Source organism: Somniosus microcephalus, chromosome 8 (genome assembly GCF_052327205.1).
Source record: "Somniosus microcephalus isolate GS21.2 chromosome 8, FLI_Smic_1.0, whole genome shotgun sequence".
Taxonomy (NCBI): domain Eukaryota; kingdom Metazoa; phylum Chordata; class Chondrichthyes; order Squaliformes; family Somniosidae; genus Somniosus; species Somniosus microcephalus.
Genome location: NC_140994.1, coordinates 157329497 through 157346001, shown reverse-complemented (window position 1 = coordinate 157346001; position 16505 = coordinate 157329497). Strand labels below are relative to the sequence as shown.

At 45.3% G+C, this 16505-nt stretch overlaps 1 protein-coding gene across 2 annotated transcripts in view; it reads left to right on the top strand.

Annotated features, from left to right (window-relative positions):
- Positions 1–11484, top strand: part of tspan17 (tetraspanin 17) — a 106294-nt gene extending 94810 nt beyond the window's left edge. Inside the window, exons 6-9 of one of the 2 annotated variants that reach the window (XM_085995261.1) lie at positions 182–229; positions 7675–7791; positions 8085–8146; positions 8769–11484. In XM_085995261.1, the coding sequence (XP_085851387.1) occupies positions 182–229; positions 7675–7791; positions 8085–8146; position 8769 (228 nt within the window). In that variant the 3' untranslated portion in view covers positions 8770–11484. Of the gene's footprint in view, positions 1–181; positions 230–7674; positions 7792–8084; positions 8151–8768 lie in introns of those variants that run through there. The other variant, XM_085995260.1, reaches the window with a different exon arrangement.
- Positions 11485–16505: the final 5021 nt, after the last annotated feature.

The following is a 16505-nucleotide window of genomic DNA, read 5'->3' as shown; positions in this document are numbered from 1 at the left end:
TAACTTACTGGTTATGTCATTTCAGGAAATTGCGGGCCGAAGTGTTTAAAAATGACTTCTTCTTTAATGCTACCTGAGAGTTCTTAAACATATGTACCAAACTAAGTCGTTTTCAGAATTATACCTGCTAAATATTTTACTGTGACTATGAAACATTGCCAATAAATTTTATTTTCTGCAGGAGGATGTCATTAACACCCAGTGTGGATATGATGTTAGGTTGAAAATGGTAAGTGTGTACAATTCATTTCTTGTTGAAGGAAGGGACAAAGGTTACAATTTGATCTTTTTGTGATTGAGGTCGAATAAACATCATTTTTTGTTATCTTGGGAAACAGATGTCCACATTGTTTTAGCTTTACAGGAAAAATGTGGGTCATCGTGTATATATTAGATACTCTTATAAATAGTTTCGGGTTTCAACCTATCTGCAGTTTTTCATTTCCTTTCTCAGCATTGTTGAAAGATAGTAACATCAAATTAGCCGACACTTTCCACCTTTCTGAAAAACATGGGCATTACTTTGTAGTGAAGCACCAAGTCCGAAGATGCAATGAGTGTTTTATTTGTGATGAAACAGTAAAGTTCAGTGAATTCACTTGTTTGCATTTTGTTCCACTTTATTCATAAAAACAATACAAAATAATTGACTCCAAAGCCCGAATTGGGGAAAGTGCAGTTTTTCTTTTGCTCATCAATAAGCTGCTTGTAATAGAACAGTTTTCAGTTTGCACATCCAGTGTTAGTGTTGCACATGGGCTAGATGAAAGTTTCAAAATACCTTCTACACTGCTTTAATCCAAAATCTGAAGAACACCCTGCGCCTATACCATTTCTCAAGCCAGCCATCCGCCAACCTAGTGCTGAGTTCCAAGCACTTTTATGTTATAGACCCGTGTCACCTAGGAATTGGATTGACACTGACCAAACTTTTTTTACTGGACCCTTGCAGCCTGTAGAGAGAAGAGATTTTCTTCATAATTCCCTGAAAGTGTGAGCGCAAGTAGATAAAGCCATTTAAAAAAGAAAACAAATACCAACTGTGTTTTGGGTTTTTGAATAGAGTACAAGAATAAAGTAATAAGAACATAAGAACATAAGAAATAGGAGCAGGAGTAGGCCAATCGGCCCCTCGAGCCTGCTCCGCCATTCAATAAGTTCATGGCTGATCTGATCCTAACCGCCAATCCACTATCACAGAACCATCTCCTGAATCTAACAGAATTAGACACCCGAAATAGGAGCAGGATCAGGCTACACGGCCCCTGGGCCCGCTCCGCTACCCACAGGGCCATGACCGATCCGAACCTAGACTCATGTCCAAATTCCTGCCCGCTCCCCGTAACCCTTAATTCCCTTTACTTCTAGGAAACTGTCTATTTCTGTTTAAAATTTATGTAATGATGTAGCTTCTACAGCTTTTTGGGGCAGCATATTCCATGGACCTACCACCCTCTGAGTGAAGTAGTTCCTCCTCATCTCAGTTTTGAAAGAGCAGCCCCTTATTCTAAGACTATGCCCCCTAGTTCAAGTTTCACCCATCATCGGGAACATCCGCCCCGCATCCATCCGATCCAACCCCTTCACAATCTTATATGTTTCAATAAGATCGCCTCTCATTCTTCTGAACTCCAATGAGTAGAGTCCCAATCTACTCAACCTCTCCTCATATGTCCATCCCCTCATCCCCGGGATTAACCGAGTGAACCTTCTTTGTACTGACTCGAGAGCAAGTATGTCCTTTCTTAAGTATGGACACCAAAACTGTACGCAGTATTCCAGGTGCGGTCTCACCAATACCTTGTACAACTGAAGCAATACCTCCCTATTTTTATATTCTATCCCCCTAACAATGAAAGCCAACATTCCATTGGCCTTCTTAATCACTTGCTGCACCTGCATACTAACCTTTTGAGTTTCGTGCACCAGGACCCCCAGATCCCTTTGTACTTCAGTACTTTCCAGTTTCTTGCCATTAAGATAATAACTTGCTCTACGATTTTTCCTGCCAAAGTGCATAACCTCACACTTTCCAGTATTGTATTCCATCTGCCAAATCTCTGCCTACTTACTTAGCCTGTCTATGTCCCCTTGCAGGTTTTTTATGTCCTCCTCACTCACTACTTTCCCTCCCATCTTAGTATCATCTGCAAACTTTGATATGTTACACTCGGTCCCCTCCTCCAAATCGTTAATATAGATTGTAAAGAGTTGGGGACCCAGCACTGACCCCTGCGGAACACCACTAGTTACTGATTGCCAGTCTGAGAATGAACCATTTATCCCAACTCTCTGCCTTCTGTTAGATAGCCAATCCTCTATCCATGCCAGAATATTACCCCCAATCCTGTGATTTTTTTTATCTTAAGCAATAATCTTTTGTGTGGCACCTTGTCAAATGCCTTTTGGAAGTCTAAATACACTACGTCCACTGGTTCCCCTTTATCCACCCTATATGTTACTTCCTCAAAGAACTCCAGCAAATTTGTCAAACATGACTTCCCCTTCATAAAACCATGCTGACTTTGTCCTATTAAATTATGATTATCCAAATGTCCTGTTACTGTCTCCTTAATAATGGACTCCAAAATGTTACCTACCACAGATGTTAGGCTAACCGGTCTATAGTTTCCAGCCTTCTGTCTACTGCCCTTTTTAAATAAGGGTGTTACATTAGCAGTTTTCCAGTCTGCCGGGACCTTTGCCGAGTCCAGGGAGTTTTGGAAAATTATTACCAATGCATCCACAATCCCTACCGCCACTTCCCTCAAGACCCTAGGATGTAAGCCATCAGGTCCAGGTGATTTATCCGCCTTGAGTCCCATTATTTTACCGAGTACCACTTCCTTAGTGATTTTGATCGTGTTTAGCTCCTCCCCCCCTTTAGCCCCCTGTTTGTCCAGTGTTGGGATATTCTTAGTGTCTTCTACTGTAAAGACTGATATAAAATATTCATTCAGTGTTTTTGCCATCTCCATATTTCCCACCATTAATTTCCCGGTCTCATCCTCTAAGGGACCAACATTTACTTTAGCCACCCTTTTTCTTTTTATATAACTATAAAAACTCTTACTATCTGTTTTTATATTTTTTGCTAATTTACTTTCATAATCTATCTTCCCTTTCTTAATCAAACTTTGTTATTTTTTGCTGTCTTTTAAAGTTTTCCCTATCCTCCCACTAGATTTGGCTACCTTATATGCCCTTGTTTTTAGTCAAATACTATCCTTAATTTCTTTACTTAGCCACGGATGGCTGTCTTTTCTTTTACACCCTTTTCTTCTCAGTGGAATATATTTTTTTGGGAAGTTGTAAAATAACTCCTTAAATGTACACCACTGATCATGTATCGTCTTACCCTTTAATCTATTTTCCCAATCCACTCTACTCAATTCCGCTCTCATACCTTCATAGTCTCCTTTATTCAAGCTTAGCACGCTTGTTTGAGATCCAACCTTCTCACCCTCTAATTGAATATGGAATTCAACCATGTTATGGTCACTCATTCCAAGGGGATCCTTTACTAGGACATTTTTAATTAATCCTGTCTCGTTACACAGGACCAGATCTAAGGTTGCTTGCCCCCTGGTCGGTTCAGTTACATACTGCTCAAGAAACCCATCCCTAATACACTCAATGAACTCATCCTCAAGGCAGCCCTGCCCAATTTGATTTGTCCAATTAATATGATAGTTAAAATCCCCCATAATTATAGATGTTCCCTTATTACAAGCCTCAACTATTTCCTGATTGATACTCCATCCAACAGAGTTGCCACTGTTCGGAGGCCTATAGACTACGCCCACTAGTGTTTTTTTCCCCTTATTATTCCTTACCTCCACCCAAACTGTTTCATTATCCTGATCTTTTGACCCAATATCATTTCTCTGTATTACAGTGATTCCTTCCTTTATTAACATAGCCACCCCACCTCCCCTTCCTTCCTGCCTGTCCTTCCTGATCGTTAAATAACCTAGTATGTTTAATTCCCAGGCATTGCCACCCTGCAGCCATGTTTCTGTAATGGCCACAAGATCATACCCATATGTAGTTATTTGTGCCATTAACTCGTCTATTTTGTTATGAATGCTACGTGCATTCAGATAGAGAACGTTCAAATATGTTTTGTGACACTTAGTTCCTGCTTTTGCCCTTTTTATTACTTTACCTTTTACTCCATACCTTCTGCCATACAAAACATTAATTAGGCCACTGTTTTGGGCATCCCACTACATAAAGGACATTAATACCATAGAGAGCACACAATGATGATTCACTAGGATTATTCCAGAGATGGAAGTTTAAAGTTCAAAAAGACTGGAACAGAGAGGAGATTTAATAAGGTTTTTTAAAACTATGAAAAGTTTTGATAGTGAATAGGTAAAAACAACTTCTGGTTGGAGAGCCAGTGATTAGCAGTTAAGAGAAATTTCTTTATACAAAGAGTTTTTGGAGAATGGCATCCTTTGACACAGGGATTGATCGAAGCAGAGACCATTACATCTCTTGAGGGAAAATTGGATACATAGTTGAAGCAAAAGATGCTCCAGGGCTGTGGGGAGAAAGTGGCAGTGGGATTAGTTTTGCAAAGAGCCAGCACAGACTTGGCGGGCTGAATGGCCGCCTTCAGTGCTGCCAACTTCTGTGGTTCTCTCTCAAGCCCAGGCCCAATGTTCTCGCTAATTTTGTTTGGGTGTGCGGTTTTTCCATTTAAAAGCCGCTGAGCGGCCTGTACAGGACCTCCCCTCGCGGCCACGCAGCTTAATGGGCACATTGCCCAGGCCCCAGAAATAGAGAACACAATGTAATAATATTCTACACCATCCACTCCTATACTGAAGAGAATTTTTAAATAATGGGTTTACACTTTTGCAAAGGCCGTTCTAACTTTTTCTAACCATTAGAGAAAGCTAATTATAGCAGTACCATGAATATTGAGTTATATTCTCTTGTTTAATAGTGAATATCTTGTTGGAAATAGCCAAGATTAACAGAACCATAACTACGTGGACGTTCAGTGATTGAAAGGTCATGGAACTATCCTGATTTTTACTTGATCAATTTCTGATAGAGAAAATTGTCTCCAGTTTATATTTTTCCCAAATTTTTGAAATAATTTTTCTCTCTTTATTATCTTGACCTTCTTTCTTCCAGGCCTCCTTGTCTCCTGCTGTAGCTACCCTGTATGAGGATGCATGGGTGGCCAATTTTCCCTCCTGCGTGGAGAAGTGCCTGGTCTCAGTTGAGACCCTCCTAAAACCAAATAAGAACTGGAAATATTTACGAACCTCAAGTCCTGCTAGTCTGTAGTGCTGCAAACATAGATTTACCAGCTGTGCACAACTGGCTCACTAAACCAGTATATTTTGTATTTTCAATGAAGGAACTGATCAAGGGGGAGAAATTCTCCTCCTTTGCGCCCCCTGTGGAGGGCGCTAACGGGGCGCAAAGATTTTTTTGCCCGGGTGTGGTGCTGACCTCTCCTCCTACCAAATTCGGTGGGAGGTTAACGGCAGCGCTACAGGGCTGCACCCCGATCTCCTGCGCCCGGAGATCATGACATCATCTCCGGGTGTAGTGCCCCGGCACACACATTCCCCTTTGCCCCCTGCAGCAGCGCTGGACGATGGTAGCGACTGATGCAGGGGACGTGAGCAGGGCTGCCGGCCGCTAGTGGGGTGCCATTTAAAGGTGAGGTCGCCAGCCACCTTGGAAAAAAATGTCGGATTTTTAAAAACTTGTTTTGTGCCTCTGGACACGGGGTCCGTGCCGTGATTGGTCAGCCCGGCTCTCTGTGCCAGGCTGATCGCGTGGCACCCCCGCTCCCCGGTGGTCCAAGTAACTTTTAAAACAAAACTGCAGAGTTTACAGCCTGGGGCCCTTCCCTTTAATTCAGTGAAGAGCCCCTGCACTGCGGCTGTGCTACACGTTCCCAGTGCGTGGCGCTGCTGAGCTGTGCGCCCCGTGTCATGAAACCCCCCCTTGCGCTCCAAGAAAGAAGTGGAGCGCTTGATTTAGCGCTCCACTTCCTTCTTGGAGCACAAAATGGGAATTTCAGAGAGGCTGGAAGAGGTTAACACCTGGCGCTAACGTTTCCAGCTTTTCTGATTTAGCGCCCCAAACGGGGCTCGAGGGGAATTTCTAGCCCCAAGTTCCTTTTAATGAGATTTGCATACAGTGAAATTCATTTGTACTGGTACTGAATATGTCAGCAACAGGGCATGGAATAAAAGAAATTGTAACTGCATCAGACGCACATAAAAGTAGATTACAATGTTGTAACGTCACATTTTTGATTTGGGGCGTGTAAAGGAAGTGCAAAAGCCATACTGAAGGGTTTAAAACAAATACAAACCACAACAATAATTTGGTGAATTTATTGTATTGTGGTTCAAGTTTGAGACTTTCAGCTACTTTCAGTCTGCCCTTCACTTCTCATTGTATATGATTTATGTTGGTGACTTTCTAGTGTCTCCTCTTGTGTAAAATTATGGATATCCCACAAACTGCTCAGAAAAATCCCCTTAATTGATTTAGCTTATTTACTCGAACTTAGTCAAGGGTGACTAGCTTGAAGTAATTGAAGGAAGCAACTGCCCAATTTGTGACAAAGCACCAATTAATATTCTTTTCCATGCCCCATAATTTGCAGCTCAGTACAAGATGTGCTTCCCAGTGAACATTCATAGCTACTAAAAATCAACAATATATCTTGCATGTTTACCAGTGTCATCCCTGTCCCATTGATAGTGGCTACATTTCTTTGGTATCATGGGAGAAAAGAGCTACAACTATTCAGAACCTTGAAAAACTGTAAATTAAGAGAAAAATATTTAAGTGGAACATTACATTTAAAAAGACAAATGACTTAAATCTCGTTACAAGGCTGTGACTCTGGTGTATATCTCCTATCCACAAACCTTACTTCTCAGTCATGATTTTGAGTTATGTTAACACTTGACATTGAAAATTAGTACAAAAATGTTGATATTGACAAAGCCTAATCTAAATAATATATTTGACATATATATTTATAATGAACAAGGCTCACAAAAACCAGCAGGGAACGCTGTGATCCAGCTTATTCATCCCATCCCTTCCCTTCCATCGCACTCTTGTCTGATCCATGGTGGGAGTATATTGTAAGGACTGCAAGAAGAAAATTGACAGATGTTCAGTACAGGTCATTTCCTACAGACACAGAACATGTATACAAGTAAACAATCTGCGTTTTGTATAATTTACAGATTTTTGATTTATAAAGTATCTGAAGTTTTGTTCAAATTTTGACATTCAGATTCAGATTATCCATTACCATTACCAACTTTTCCTTGCTGTTGTCATGATGTGGAATGTCATGACGTGGCCATTAGACCAAGGCTTCAATCATATTTGTTGATAGAAAAGGGGGGATTTTATTGAAACATAATGCACTGTTTTTACAGCATCTTCTAACATGTTCTATGCCAGCTGGCTAAATCTTAACTATAGAAAATAGTGTTATTTCTAACTACTTAGAAACTGAGGAATATAGTAATTTATGCATTAATTCTACTGAATTCTGTTCTAATTACCTGGCAGGTGGACTGTTACCAAAGATGATGAATTGAGATTGAGCTTGTGCTGCACTGTAAAAGTCACAATCAAATCAAGTACAATTTTTTGTTGTTGCAGGAAATGGATCAACAAGATTATATTTATACCAAAGGATGTGTTGGGCAGTTTGAGAAATGGCTGCAGGAAAACCTGATAGTGGTTGCTGGAATCTTTATTGCTATTGCTTTACTGCAGGTAAGCGATTTATACAGAAAATACAGACTCCAAAAGAAAAATGTATTAATCTACAAAAATGAAAAGAAAAGGTGAAACAGAACAGGTTATTCAGTATCTTAAAAAAAGGCAGCTTAATGTTTTGTCAGGGGGAGGGAGGCTGTCGGCATTTGTTTTTTTCTTTTCATCTTGATATACAGAAACTGGTATATGTTTATGTATATCATAATATAGTGGTCGTCTCTGTTTACTTTTCTTACTAGACTTGTAGTAGTGGTTAACGTTTATATATTTATTTGTTTTGCTTTTTTCAGATATTTGGAATTTGCCTGGCGCAGAATCTGGTGACTGACATTAAAGCTGTCAAAGCCAACTGGTAAAATTTCACTGAAAATTATCAAGTCCAGTAGCAAACTTTGACAAAACTGTGGAAAGCACATTTGTAAAAGCACAGTGGATGAAAGTCACCTATATAGCACTGGTTAATCTCTAATGCTATGAGACCTGTGGATATAAACCATGAGGCTGCTGTACAGCAATTAGATTGTTTACAATAACAGCAAGAAAAACCTTAAATTTTGTTGATAATGGTTTTAAAGGGACTTTTAGCAATTTGTAGTTAATGGATATGTGTGTAGACTACCACAAATGTATTAAGTTTGTTACTGTTAAAGATATTGTGGTTTAGATGTTTTCTAAGGGGAGGGGGAGTGATTAGCTAAATTGTTACAACTGCTGACTCATTTGTAGTTAACAATACTTTTTGGGCTATTAAATAGTCCAATCCTGTCGATATTGCGGAAATTTTGCAAGCTGTGTTACATTAATTATAAATATAAAAAATATTCAGTGGCAGAATAATTAGCCTATGCAGGTTTAAAGGTTTAGATCCATGTTGTACAAATTGACAATACTTTTTATGTAATTCAAACAGTGAACTTAAATGAATATTGTTTTAAACTACACTTTTTTAACTCTGCTTCTTTGTTATATTATAGAAAAGATGAGTGGTGTTTTACCATGCCGACTCTTCAGCATTAACTTAGGTTATTGCAGATGGTTTTTATTCCAACGAGCACTGACAGGATTTACATATTAGGACGAAGGACTGTAAGAAGGTCAACAGTGTCAGATGCTTATTAAAATAGATTTACAGATGGTAAATATGTAAGTGTTACTTGTTTGTTTCTTTTTAAATAACGTTGTTTGCACTAAAATGTCCTTTAAACTGGTAGTGCAAACTTGTCTACTCAGGAAGTTTACCTTATTATTCTACATGGTATTAAATGCTACACTGTTGTGTTTAGTCTCCCAAGACTGCAAAGTGAGGAATACACAAACACCTATATGTCTGCTGCTACTTTTAAACAACTCAACTTTAAACTGTGGGATTTGCATGAATATTTCTTGTTGCCGTCACTACAAGTTTTCAATTTTGATATGTAGGCCTGCAATTTGGTTATGCCAACATTTACACCGTTTTTTACGCCGATGTTGCCGACCAGTACTTGATAATTTCCTGAGACTCTCACTAGCGTATGCTGGAACATAAAAGTCATTGTAAACAAGCAAAGTCAGCACAGATAATTGGGACCCGAGGAAAACGTTTATCTTTGGCTATATTCCTTCTTTATGCATGCAAATTAAAGTTTGTAGCCATTAAACCATCATTAATGCACATTAACTACAGCATTTTTAAGATGACTTTGGGCTCTGCTGTACCTAAAATTGTGGGTGTAAATTTATATCCCGGTCAGATCTGGTGTTAATGCAGGAAACTTGCCTACTCTGGTCTTTTGCATTGGGGCGGGGGGGGGGGGGGGGGTGAGGGTGGATTCATGTTAATGAGCAGGAGCAGACGGAGGTTTTGCTGAATCGGTGCAAGAAATTGAGCAAACTTAGGCGTATCTTAAAAACTGGTGTAAGTCACTTGTGCGTGAATTTCCTCAATCTTTAGTGCTGAAAATTAGCATTATGCTATACTAACTGCTGTTTCAGTGTAAGTTATGGGGAAATTTCAGACAGTAGTATTTGTATTTCATGTTTAACATTTTGCTTTCACAGCATCCTTCCTATTCTTTTAAGCTAAAAGCATGGTAAGGACATACGGTTAAAGCAAATTATGTTTATCAATCTAGGGTATTAACTTTCTGGCTGAAAAATTACTACACTGGTTTAGTGATTTATATTTGTCATCATGCAAGTCCAGTAAAGAAATTAGACCCTGTTAATAAGTCGGTTTGAATGTAAATAAAATCTTTCTAAAACATTTTTATTCAATAAATGAATTTACGTTGTGAAATAAATTACTATTATACTGATATGGGGCTTGTCTGCATTGACGCGATGTAAAAAATGAATTGTCACACCTACTGCACATTTCCTGTTAATATGCAAGGTTTGCTTAATAAAGATTGTTACAGCTACTGTCTACAATTAGTCATATAAATCCATATTCATCTCCTTTCAAAGATAAGTGACACTAAGCAGTGTATTAAGTTGAAAATTTCTTTTTGCCAACCCGTTTCACTTTTTGACCTGAATCGTACCATTTTTAAAATACATTTGTAAACTACAGCCATGTTTTAAAAGGCTTTTTATGATTGTAAATGTTCAATTTTATATGCATCACAGCAATATTGCAAGAAATCTGTGGTGCTGGTCTACCACAATATCACACCAAAAACATTCTCGCTTGATATTCTGCTGTGGCAAATACCACCAGTACTATCTTTCACAAGATCAGTTCATATACTTGCACTTTTCAGAATCATTGTAGAATGTAACTTGAGTAGCTGTTAGTAGTTTTAATGCAGTTTGGTAGAGCTGCCTCAGAGTTCCTTTGGAATATTGCGTAGCTGCATTTCTAAGTGACAGAAATTGATTCCTGATCACGACTGCCATATGGAATCTTAATTTTTTTTTTACAAATGTGTTCATTGCACATTCTAATTAGTAGTTGAGTCAGAAAATTGCTAGTCATAGTGAACCCAGCTTACCTGCTTACATTAGTGCTTTTTTTTTTTGTAAGCCACTTTGGAGTAATGACATGTTTGTCGTAGCTAGCTGAAGACCTTTAGAAACTCAAACTCAATTACTGTATAACTTAAAACAGAATACAAAGGAATCTAGTGCAGCTCTAAAGTCTCTTTGCGGTTGTTTAGTTTGGATTTTCTACTTGATGTATAATAATTAAAAGTTATGCTCAAAGTGATAGCTTCATTTTGAAGCTTTTAGAAAATTGTTAATTTTACTATTGTATTAGAAGATTTTGGCCTGGTCTCCCACACAAAAATTAATGATGTAACTAACCCTTATTTTGTACAGAATATCTAGATAATTGTTATGAAGTTTATTGTCTGGTTTGAGTAGCTCCCAAAGTATAAAAAAGGCTGTGTTACATCCTTTTTGCACAGTATTAAAGTTTTAGAAAACCATCATAGTTGTTAACATGTTGTGTACATTCTTTGTGTGATTACTGAGGTTTCAGGATTACAATAAAACTGTATATTATTTACTTTGTGTCCTACTGATAGCCAACCTATTGGTTTCTGTTGATGTGATTGAGTTAACTGTTACAATATGGGCATAAGGATGATTGCCTTATGCACTATGTTTTAGAATTATGATACAAACAAAAGGATTTTCAGTTGAATGTGGATTTACTTTTGTATCTGTCCCAAGTTAGACAACAATAAAAACTTGTATTTCTCAGTCAATTTGTAATGTTTCTATATCACTGCAAGTGTTTCTATCTTAAGGGCTTCTGTTCCCCATTTATGTACTAATTTCAATTCCAATTGCTTTTGACAAGTCCATTTAACAAATAGTTTGATTTGAATTTACAAACTTTGTTTCTTTAACACTACTATCAAATCCATGCCTTTGTATGAACCGGTAACATGGAGAAAAGCGAAGGCCATAACAAACAAGTTAGTCATTTGTCAATAAGTGTGTATGAACAATCTTGGGCATTCACTGCTGAAGACCATCAAGAAAGAGGAACCGTGGTGCAAAAAAAACTGTCCACTTCGAATTAACTGCCCTCCTGGTTTGGTAGCCTTTGCAAATTCGATTTGAGTTTCTGAAACCATAGGGGTCCCAGTGCTATTCCATGGGGCACCCCAATCTCCTCTATACCATATATATATATATATATATATATATATATATAATATGTTTCTGTCTGTGTGGGAAGGAAAGAGAGAGAGAGACTGCTGGATTTAGTTCAGGATTAGCCTGGAGAGAAGGGGGGAAGGAGTGCCTCAGGCCTGGCCCGATGGACCCCTAAGAAGGAAGGAAGAAGGCGAGCTCTCCCTCCCTCTCCCACCCCCTCACTCTTTTTCCCTCCCTCACCCTCTGTCTCTCCCTCCGCCTGTCTCTCCCTGCTTTACTCACTCTCCCTCCCTCCCCTCTCCTCTCCCTCCCTCCCCTCTGCTATCCCTCCCTCCCCCTCTCCTCTCCCTCCCTCACCCACTCCTCTCCCTCCCTCCCTCCCCCTCTCCTCACCCTCCCTCCCACCCTCCCCCACTCCTCACTCCCCCTCCCTCTCCTCTCCCTCCTCCCCCTCTCCTCACCCTCGCTCCCCCTCTCACCCTCCCCGCTCTCTCTCCCTCCCCCTGTCCCTGCTTTACTCTCCCTCCCTCCCCCCTCTCCCCTCCCTCCCTCCCTCTCCCCCCTCTCCTCTCCTCTCCCTCCTTCTCTCCTCTCCCCCCTCTCCCTCCCTTCCCCCCCCCCCTCTCTCCCTCCCCCCCCCCCCCTCTCTCCCTCCCCCTCTGTCTTTCCCTCCCTCTCCCTCTGTCCCTTTCCTGAGAGCCCGGACACGGTGACCCGAAACCCCCGTGTGCGGATCAGCGCCTCATGCCCGGCCTGTGCGCGGCCTAGCATGTGAGGCCCGGCCCGACTCACCTTAGCTCCGGTCCCGTTCCGGGCCGCCGCCGACGTTCACGCGCTCGCTGTCTCCTGCCCCACCAGCCTTTACCATGATGGCTACGCTCGGCTCCGCCCCGCCCCGCCCCGGAAGCCTTTACCAAGATGGCGGCGAGCGCAGGCCGCTGGTTTGGAATCGGGCGCAGCGGGGTGGGCGGTGCCTAGTCGGACGTGGCTGGCGAGGAGAGGCTGAGGCCTGCAGGCAGCTCATCCACCGCTGAGGGGGGGAAAGCCCGAGTCCCCTTTGCAAATGGATTTTTTTTTTTTTTTTTCTTTCAAAGCCAACTTTTTTTTTTGCTGGAAATCTATATTTCATATCATTTAATCCCCATTACCACACACGCAAAGTGGGAAAAATAAATCAATAGTTTCGGAATCAAGAGGGCCACTACTCACCTCAGCTCAGAAGGATTAGGCCCGCCCACACACGCAATGAAACGCCCCTCGTGACGCACTGATTGGTCAACCATCAGGTCACTCAACTAGGATTGGTCAACCATCACGTCACTCAATGCTATCCCCTGTACGATTGGTCAACCATCACATCACTCAATGCTAATGAGCGGAGTTGTCCGTTTTTTGAACGTTTTTTGTATACTGTCCAAACAATTTTTGTCTGACCAAAAAGTAAATACGCCTATGACACTTGCATAATCATAAGCTTTCTTTTGATATAACATATGTGTAGGTACGCTCTATAACTTTTGAGAGTATAGAGGACATATAGACAGATCAACCGCTTTATATATATACTAGCTGGGGAGCCCCGCGTTGCGAGGGCAATTTTGGGGCGCTTGGTCTCCCTGCCCCTGTGTGTCCCCCCTCTCCCTGTCATGTCCTCTCCCTGTCCTATCCCTCCCTCCCCTCCTCTCCCTCCCCTCCTCTCCCTCCCTCCCTCCCTCCCTCCCCTCCCCTCCTCTCCCTTCCCCCCCCTCCTCTCCCTCCCTCCCCTCGCCCGCTCCCCCACTCCCCTCTGTCTCTCTCTCCGGCCCCTCCCCCTGCCTAGCGCCTGAGGTCCGGAGCTGAGGACCGCCGCGTATCGCGCGGCTGATGGATGGCCGCGGCGGGCGGGCGGCGCATGCGTGGTCAGTGCGGGCGGCGCATGCGCGGTCAGTGCGGGCGGCGCGAGCCCCCCGTGATTTCCTGAGGCTCGCCCCCCCCCCCCCCGCGATTTCCCGAGGCTCTCACCACCCCCCCCCCACGATTTCCCGAGGCTCCCCCCCCCCCCACCCCCCCCCCCCCCCCGCGATTTCCCGAGGCTTTTCCCCCCCCCGCGATTTCCCGAGGCTCTTTTTCCCCCCCCCCCCCCCCATTAAATTGTTATTTAATTCCCTAACATCATTAAAATATTTACCTTAGTTCCCTAACACAGAAAGTGTGGGGGAAAAAATTGTGAAAAATCAAGATGGCGGCCACTCACCTCGGTTCAGAAGGATAAGGCCCGCCCACACACGCACCGATTGGTCGACCGGTCAGGTCACCGAAGCGTAGGATTGGTCAATCGTCGAGTCACTCGACACTCAACTGTAGGAAGGAACCCGCCGTCCGATTGGTGGACCTCGACGTCACACGGTCGCTAATGAGATGCTAATGAGCGGAACGCTGAAGGTTTTTGGGATACCGCGGGCGGGATTTTTGTCCGGCCAAAACGTAAATACGCCTATGACCGGTCTGGAATCGCAAGCGTTCTTTTGAGGTGACGCGCGCGTCGGTACGCTTTGTAACTTTCAAACGTATAGAGAACGGACAGACAGACAGACATCGGGACAGACAGAAGAGCCGCTTTATATATATAGATACTAGCTGGAGTGCCCGGCGGTGCCGAGGCTATTTCGAGGGCATGTTGTTGGAAGAGAGAGCGACTGGGGGGGAAGAGAGAGAGCGACTGGGGGGAAGAGAGCGAGCGACTGGGGGTAAGAGAGCGAGCGACTGGGGGGTAAGAGAGCGAGCGACTGGGGGGTAAGAGAGCGAGCGACTGGGGGGTAAGAGAGCGAGCGACTGGGGGGTAAGAGCGAGCGACTGGGGGGTAAGAGAGCGAGCGACTGGGGGGGGAAGGTGGCCAGATGGACCCCTGCGAAGGAAGGAAGAAGGTAAGCTCTCCCTCCCTGTCCCACCCCCTCACTCTTTCCCTCCCTGTCCCACCCCCTCACTCTTTCCCTCCCTCACCCTCTCCCTCCCTCCCCCGTCTCTCCTGCTTTACTCTCCCTCCCGCTCTCCTCACGCTCTCCCTCCCTCACCCTCTCTCTCTCTCCTCCTGTCTCTCCCTGCTTTACTCTCTCTCCCTCCCCTCCCCCCACCCTCTCTCTCTCCCCTCCCCCCCCACCCTCTCTCTCTCTCTCTCTCACTCCCTCCCCTCCCCCCACCCTCTCTCCTCCCCTCCCCCCCACCCTCTCACCCCTCCCCCCCACCTCTCTCTCTCCCCTCCCCCCCACCCTCTCTCTCTCTCTCTCTCCCTCCCCTCCCCCCACCCTCTCTCTCTCCCCTCCCCCCACCCTCTCTCACCCCTCCCCCCCACCCTCTCTCTCTCCCCTCCCCCCCACCCTCTCTCACCCCTCCCCCCCACCTCTCTCTCCCCTCCCCCCACCCTCTCTCCCCTCCCCCCACCCTCTCTCCCCTCCCCCCCACCCTCTCTCTCTATCTCCCATCCCCCCACCCTCTCTCTATCTCTCTCTCCCCCCTCCCCCCCACCCTCTCTCTCTCCCCTTCCCCCCACCCTCTCTCTCCCCTCCCCCACCCTCTCTCCCCCCTCCCCCACCCTTCTCTCTCCCCCTCCCCCCATCCTCTCTCTCTCCCTCCCCCCACCCTCTCTCCCCCCACCCCCTCTCTCTCTCCCCCACCCTCTCTCTCCCCCCCACCCTCTCTCTCTCTCCCCCACCCTCTCTCTCTCCCCCCACCCTCTCTCTCTCCCCCCACCCTCTCTCTCTCCCCCCCAACCTCTCTCTCTCTCCCCCCCTCTCTCCCCCACCCTCTCTCTCTCCCCCACCCTCTCTCTCTCCCCCCACCCTCTCTCCCTCCCCCCACCCTCTCTCCCCCACCCTCTCTCTCTCCCCTCTCCCCCCACCCTCCCTCTCTCTCTCCCCCACCCTCTCTCTCTCCCCTCTCCCCCCACCCTCCCTCTCTCTCTCCCCACCCTCTCTCCCCCCACCCTCCCTCTCTCCCCCCACCCTCTCTCTCTCCCCCCACCCTCTCTCTCCCCCACCCTCTCTCTCCCCCACCCTCTCTCTCCCCCCACCCTCTCTCTCCCCCCACCCTCACTCTCCCCCCACCCTCTCTCTCCCCCACCCTCTCTCTCCCCCCACCCTCTCTCTCCCCCCACCCTCACTCTCCCCCCACCCTCTCTCTCTCCCCCCACCCTCTCTCTCCCCCCACCCTCTCTCTCTCCCCCCCACCCTCTCTCCCCCCCACCCTCTCTCCCCCCCCACCCTCTCTTCCCCCACCCTCTCTCTCTCCCCCACCCTCTCTCTCTCTCTCCCCCTCCCCCCACCCTCTCCCCCCTCCCCCCACCCTCTATCCCTTCCCCCACCCTCTCTCCCTCCCCCCACCCCCTCTCCCTCCCCCCACCCTCCCTCTCTCCCCCACCCTCTCTCCCCACCCTCTCTCCCCCCACTCTCTCCCCCCACCCTCTCTCTCCCCCCACCCTCTCTCTCCCCCCACCCTCTCTCTCCCCCCACCCTCTCTCTCCCCCCACCCTCTCTCCCCCCCACCCTCTCTCCCCCCCACCCTCTCTCCCCCCCCCACCCTCTCTCTCTCTCTCCCCCCACCCTCTCTCTCCCCCTCCCCCCACCCTCCCTCTCTCTCTCCCCCCA